The sequence below is a fragment of the Cryptomeria japonica genome, chromosome 10, assembly GCF_030272615.1.
Source record: "Cryptomeria japonica chromosome 10, Sugi_1.0, whole genome shotgun sequence".
NCBI lineage: Eukaryota > Viridiplantae > Streptophyta > Pinopsida > Cupressales > Cupressaceae > Cryptomeria > Cryptomeria japonica.
Genome location: NC_081414.1, coordinates 102,424,121 through 102,430,407, shown reverse-complemented (window position 1 = coordinate 102,430,407; position 6,287 = coordinate 102,424,121). Strand labels below are relative to the sequence as shown.

At 32.6% G+C, this 6,287-nt stretch overlaps 1 protein-coding gene across 1 annotated transcript; it reads right to left on the bottom strand.

Annotated features, from left to right (window-relative positions):
- Positions 1-5,044: 5,044 nt before the first annotated feature.
- Positions 5,045-5,915, bottom strand: LOC131072533 (non-specific lipid-transfer protein A). Its single transcript, XM_058008705.2, has 2 exons — positions 5,372-5,915; positions 5,045-5,276 (listed from the first exon to the last, which is right to left on the bottom strand). Exons 1-2 carry the CDS (start codon positions 5,734-5,736, stop codon positions 5,267-5,269), a joined length of 375 nt encoding a protein of 124 aa, XP_057864688.1. The 5' UTR covers positions 5,737-5,915; the 3' UTR covers positions 5,045-5,266.
- Between the last annotated feature and the right edge of the window lie 372 nt (positions 5,916-6,287).

Sequence of the window (6,287 nt, the reverse complement as noted above, 5' to 3'; positions counted from 1 at the left end):
ATACTAATAGTTTACAACAATGTGATTCTAAATAATATAAACAATATAACTCTACTCAAAAATCCAAAGACCAAACCTTATCTTCATTAATAATCCAATGACTCTAAATAATCTTTAAACAAATAATAATAACTTGATCCACTATTTGTGAACAATCAAAAGTTTACCAACAAGTATAACTCTAATTTTCAATAGCTTGCAAAGCTTGATATTGAAATGACATTAAATAAGATAGGAATAGAATAGCTAGGCCACGATTGTGCTTACATGTAAATCTGCTTATTTTGGAAAATAGTTTGCATCTGTTTTCTCTGATCTGTTTCTAAAGGCCGATCTGTAGTAAGAAAGGCATGAGTTTCTTATTTTGTTTACTCTTTCCTTGGTGTCCCTCCTCTATTTTGACACTATCTGTTCTTGCTTTGAAGCAGAGATTCCATTGTACAGGACGATCTGTTTGTTTGCTGAGCTGATTTGTATGTCATTGCCAGGAGTTTCAAAATCTCCACTTTTTTGATCAAATCTTTCCTTGGCATATTTGGTGCTAAAAGACTTTTCTTTGGCATTACATTCAGATTTTTAGCAATAAAGTTGGCATTTTCTCCGATTGAAAGATTGCTGAGATCAAAGGAGGCTAGCGCTAAAGGAGGAAGGCATTTGGTAATTCTCTCAAGCGAAGCATTTAAAGAGCCACGAATTTTTTGGTCTTCAAGTTCATTGTATTGATCTATTTGTTGGTCGATTTCCATCTCCTCTATGGCATGATCTCTGATTGGTTTTGTCTGTAGGTAGATTTTTGTGAAGGCAACTAGTAATTGAGGTAGATGCAAACGTTTTTTCCTAGCATGCTATATTGTTGCATGTCGTTTTTTGCATTCTCATTGTGTTATTTTTCAGTTTTATTCTTTTAAAAAATTGTAAGTGATTTGCAAGCACCATACATATGATGAAGATTAAGGATTTTTTTGGGAATTATAAAAATTGAATTGAAATAAATTTCCATCATCTCGGTCTTACATCTCGGTCTTACATGCATCTAGTTTAGGTTTCATTTAATATGGAAAAATTAGGGTTAAATGTTGTTAATTAACTTCAGAGCATCTATTCCTCCAACCAACACTAACAAGAGGTTAGTGATTCTAATTTTTTTTCTATTATTTCAATTAGGTGGTGTCATAATGGTTATTTAGTTTTGAGCACATCTCTTCACCAATCATGGTCTTGTAGATTCAAATGATCTATTTCTATATCAAAAGGTCAAGTGTCTGTCTAGTACAAATGAAATACCAAGTAGCTTCACAAATCTCCACTCATCTTCATTTAGAGAAGCCCTGATTACAATCTTTAATGAATAATTTTTGAAACCCCGAGCAGTTGTTCCCCCAACCTAAACCTAATACTTATTATTTATAAAATGAATCCAACATTACCATCCATCTCAAGATAGTTTATAACCTTTAAGATAAAAAATTAGATGCATCCCCTTTCAATAAATACAATTTTAAAAGCCCCATTAATAACATAACCTCACATATAACCCCAAATAAATAAGATTCAAAGGAAAAATTAAATATTATAAATGATATCATGAAAAATGTACAAGGAAAAAAAGAGAGATAAATAGTTGAGGAAGTGCTTCAACAAGACATGGATGGTGACATGCTAAAAAGATTATCAATTGTATAGACAAAGTTAGAAGATAAAAGAGATAAATAATCTTTCAAACTCATAACAAAGGAAGGAAAGCCAAAACCTAAAGAACTATAAGGAGAGGTTTGGTAGGATTCAATCTAATCTAGATGAATACTTAAGAATGAGGAGAGCATGTTGATCTCCTTAGGGACAATTAATGTCCTTTCTTAGAATGTTAGGGCATCAATACCTCTAAAAAGTGACACTTGATAAAGTGTTAATTATGTAGTGAAATGCATGATTCTCTCTTGCAAGAAGCAAGACTATTAGCAAATTAGGGTTACTGTGTCTTTCAATGTTGATTGAAATGAGAATTTTCTTTAATTGTTTAAAAGAGGATATATTTGGAGAATTGATCATCATATAGAAGAAAAAAGATAAATAGATTTGAAATCATCACTTCAAGAACATGTTGAATGTTTGTGAACATCTATTCCCTTCAATTCAACTTCTTTATTAGATTTTCAATATTTATAGTGCAAAAGACCCATTTATAGTCCTTCTTAAACTTAGTTCATAGACCTTTAAAAGATAAATTGATAATGCTAGGATCGATGTTATTGCAAATCATGGAAAAAAAGAAGAAGATAAATATAGTAAAAGACTTCAAATTTTTTATCAATTCATGTTTGATTATGTTATTAAGAATGGAAAATGCACTTGAACCAATTAGAAAAAATATTGCTAAGAGAGTAAAAAAATTCCTTCTATCTATTAACTAGATTTCTAAATCATTAAATTTAGTAAGTACTTTTATTGAGGACAATGAAGGTCATTTCTTAGAATGTTAGGGCATCAATACTCCTCGAGAGTGAGGATAAGTTGTTAGTTATATATTGGAATCTATGATGCTCTCTTGCAAAAATCCAAACTATTGGCAAATTAGGGTTACTTTCTTTCCAATCCAAACACTTGGCGAGTCAGGGTTACTTTCTCTTCCAATGCTGAGTGAAATGGGAATTTTCTTTAGTTGAAGCTAGGGATATATTTGGAGGATTGCTTGTCATATGGAACAAAATAAAATGATTAGAATTAAAATATCACTTCTAGAACCCACTGAATGCTTGTGAACATCTATTCCCTTCAATCCGACTTCCATTCACTCCTGATTTGAGCAGCAAATGTTTATCAATTCCAGTGGCTTCCAAACTGTTGTGCCTTAGCGAAGCTAGTTGCAAGTTAAGTGGAGGAACAAAGTTAAACGGCGGTAGAGAATCAACTTGAAATAGTGGTGGCGAAGGATTCTAGCCAGGCTTCAACATCACCAGTTTTTTGGTGGTATCATCCGACCCATTGGGACTTCCATTCATGTGACAGAATCATATATTTTCTCTTAAACCAGTTGACAACAAAATGCTTAATCGAATATCATTTGATGCACGACGTACAGATAATTTGGAGAAATACAGTTGTGCAAACTCCATAGTAACAATCTGTAACAGTCACAAAGCCCCAGGTGGACAATGCAATAGGCTACGCTAACATTATAATAGAGTTACAGGCTAGCATATTTATTATAATTCTTATTTTATCAAAGACAACTTTCATAGTCCATATGATAATGAGGTACACCATTTTTATGAGCTATTTAAAATGTTCTATTCATTTTGTATCCATCACTCCACGTGTTCTCATCGTGTGATCACTCCACATTGTATGATTATTTCCCTATGTTTACCTAATATGTTGATACTTCCCTTTCTCACACCCTGGAAAACACACTCTATTATGCATATGATGATTAATGTTTATCTTTGTTATAGGGACATATGTGCTTAAATTCTTCTCTAATAGATATCATTTATTGATATTTTGGGGTGGCTATTGTTGTTGATAATTACATGTTTATATATATTTTATCATATTACCTCTCATATCTTATATAATTCTATTTGTTGATGATTACAATTATTTTTTATGTGGTTTACATTATTATTATCTAGCTATCCTTGTTATTTGACTTCTTTTTATTAGGGGTAACCTATTGTATATATTAGTGATTATCTTTAGTAGACTGATACGATGATACATTTTTTACCATATTAGTTTCTTTATCATTCGTATTTACATTTTCTGCGAAACCCATTAGAAAGCATATGTATTACTAATGACTTTGATTACAGTGTTTTAATTTACATAATAAGTATGATAATTTTCTAGTAGCAAACTAAGATATATTGTTGTATCTATATATGGAGCACAATTTTGCATAGGGAAGGGCCTTTTATCACACTATTTATAGAGTTAGATTGTATTTTGTATTTAGATATACATGTTTGACACCTCGTTCATATTGAAATGAAATCATTCTTTTACAATCATATACATTATCACAACCCTTGCTATTGAACTATTTACAAAGTGCAATTATTATCTACATAGCCAAAGGATTTCATCACTTTTTAGAATCACATGAACATAATCAGACAATAGGTTTGGATTCAATTTATGAAAGGATAACAAAGGAAATTATTTTGTCATCATATGATTTTATATTCAATTGATACTTGCTTTTTTGTTTGACACCTCATTCATATTGAAATGGAATTATTCTTTTACATCCAGCATCATAGTCAAAGTCTTAGTATTGAGATATTTGCAAAGTGCAATCTTTGTCTACATGGTAAGGAAATTATGTTTGCTTAATAGGTGGAATCTTAATCTTACTCTCTTTGCCTTTTGGAGAAAATAATTGTTATTTGTAATTTATGTTGCTTTTAAATGCATGACATTTACGATCTATTAATTTATGCATGTTAGTATTCTTTAACTATTTATAAACCATAAAATTTTCTTGTCAATTGATTTACTCTAATGTTGAATGCATTTTTAAAAGTAGTGGTCAAATGTCATGATGAAAACATACACTCATGTCATTTTTCCTTATTTTTTGGCCTGTAAAAAATATATGATCCTTAATAATGTTAATTAGTGTGTAAAATGATTAATTTTACATTAAGTTGGAAAAAAATCTTATCCATTCTTGATCCTAACACCATTCATCTCCATAAGTTTATTTCAAGCACCAAATTTTTTGTTCATTAATAATCTTATTCATGCTCATGAGTGTAAAAACAGTCTAAATTGCTTGTGTCTATGAATCTAATTTAAAATTTATAATATTTGAATATAGACTAAAAATCTTTTTTAATCATTTTCATTAACCCTCATGAAACAAATAAAGCATGACTTTATCAATTATAAATTAATATAAAAATTTTAAACTAATTCTAATGGAACAAATCATATGAAAAATAATTAGAGAGTACTTTTATATTGAATAGAGAGCTATTTGGTCTAAATCATTTTATGTGGCCATTGTTTCAGAAATGTAACACTTTTCTTTATTCTTATGATAAACACATAAACACAAGCAAGCTTTGCCACAACGCTATAGCAAGAACTTTGGGTTCTAGAGCTGGCCGCCGTATCATAGACTTGTAATTCACAAACAGCAGAAGAGACACAGATCTATGTTATCTTACACTACAAACACTATACCCACATTCCTAATCACACACTACATAAATACTAAAGGTAGATGAAGAAGTACGGTTGCAGCAGCCACCCAGACGAATCAATTAATCCTGTTCATGAAAACAAATGGGCAAAGAGTAAGTGATGATGAAGCGAAGGCAGCCATGAAAATAAATGGGAAGAGATAATGAAAAAAGGGTATTACGTGGAGCAGTTAAATTTAGATGTGATGGGAAAACCAATATTAACCCCGCACTGTCCAGGTAATTGGCCGGCCCTATCCCATCTGAAACCTGGGACCTCGCCTGCAATGGTTTTAATGCAGCTGCATGCGCTTCGTCGATCAGCTGGAGTTGCGGCGGCGCTGTTGAGATTGCGGACGCCCCCACAGCAGCTGTCTGACGGCTGTGAAGAGCCGCCGGTGACATACGACAGACATCCACTCAAATCCGACGTCACCGTTGAGCACGATATCGCCGCATTTACTCCGCCGCTTATTATCACCGCAGCACCAAGCACGCCCACCATAAACCAGACTAACTTCAACGTATAATTATGCTTTCCTTCCATTGCTCTTCTTCTCAAACTTGAACACCACAACAGTTTCACTGTGCTTCTTAAAGTAGAGCCCGGATTGTAATATATATATGTATGGTGATTGGGCTTCGAGTATTGAATTGGCCTTGTGAAGAAGATTCTTTCTTCCGTCTTTCATTCTTGTATGGATTTCTTCATCGGAATCGGGGAAACAAAACGACGGACTTGGGTACAGATGTTCCCTGCACTCAAAAGAGACGCCTATTAAAATATTTATTATTAATTTATTATTGACATAACGAACTTCTATTTCAAGGCGAGGAAGTAGGAAATAATTCTAGGGTACATACAGTTCTCCTGCAAGTAGGTTTCACATGTATCTCCAGTCTTATGAGCTTGATATAGGATAGGAGTAGAATAGCTAGGCCACGATATTGCCTACATGTGAATCTGCTTCTTTGGACAATAGTTTGCATCGCTGGAATTAGGGTTTTTTTTCTGTCTTTTCTCTGATATGTTTTCTAAAGGCCGATCTGTAGTAAGAAAGGCACGAGTTTCATATTTTGTTGGCGTCTGGTGACTCT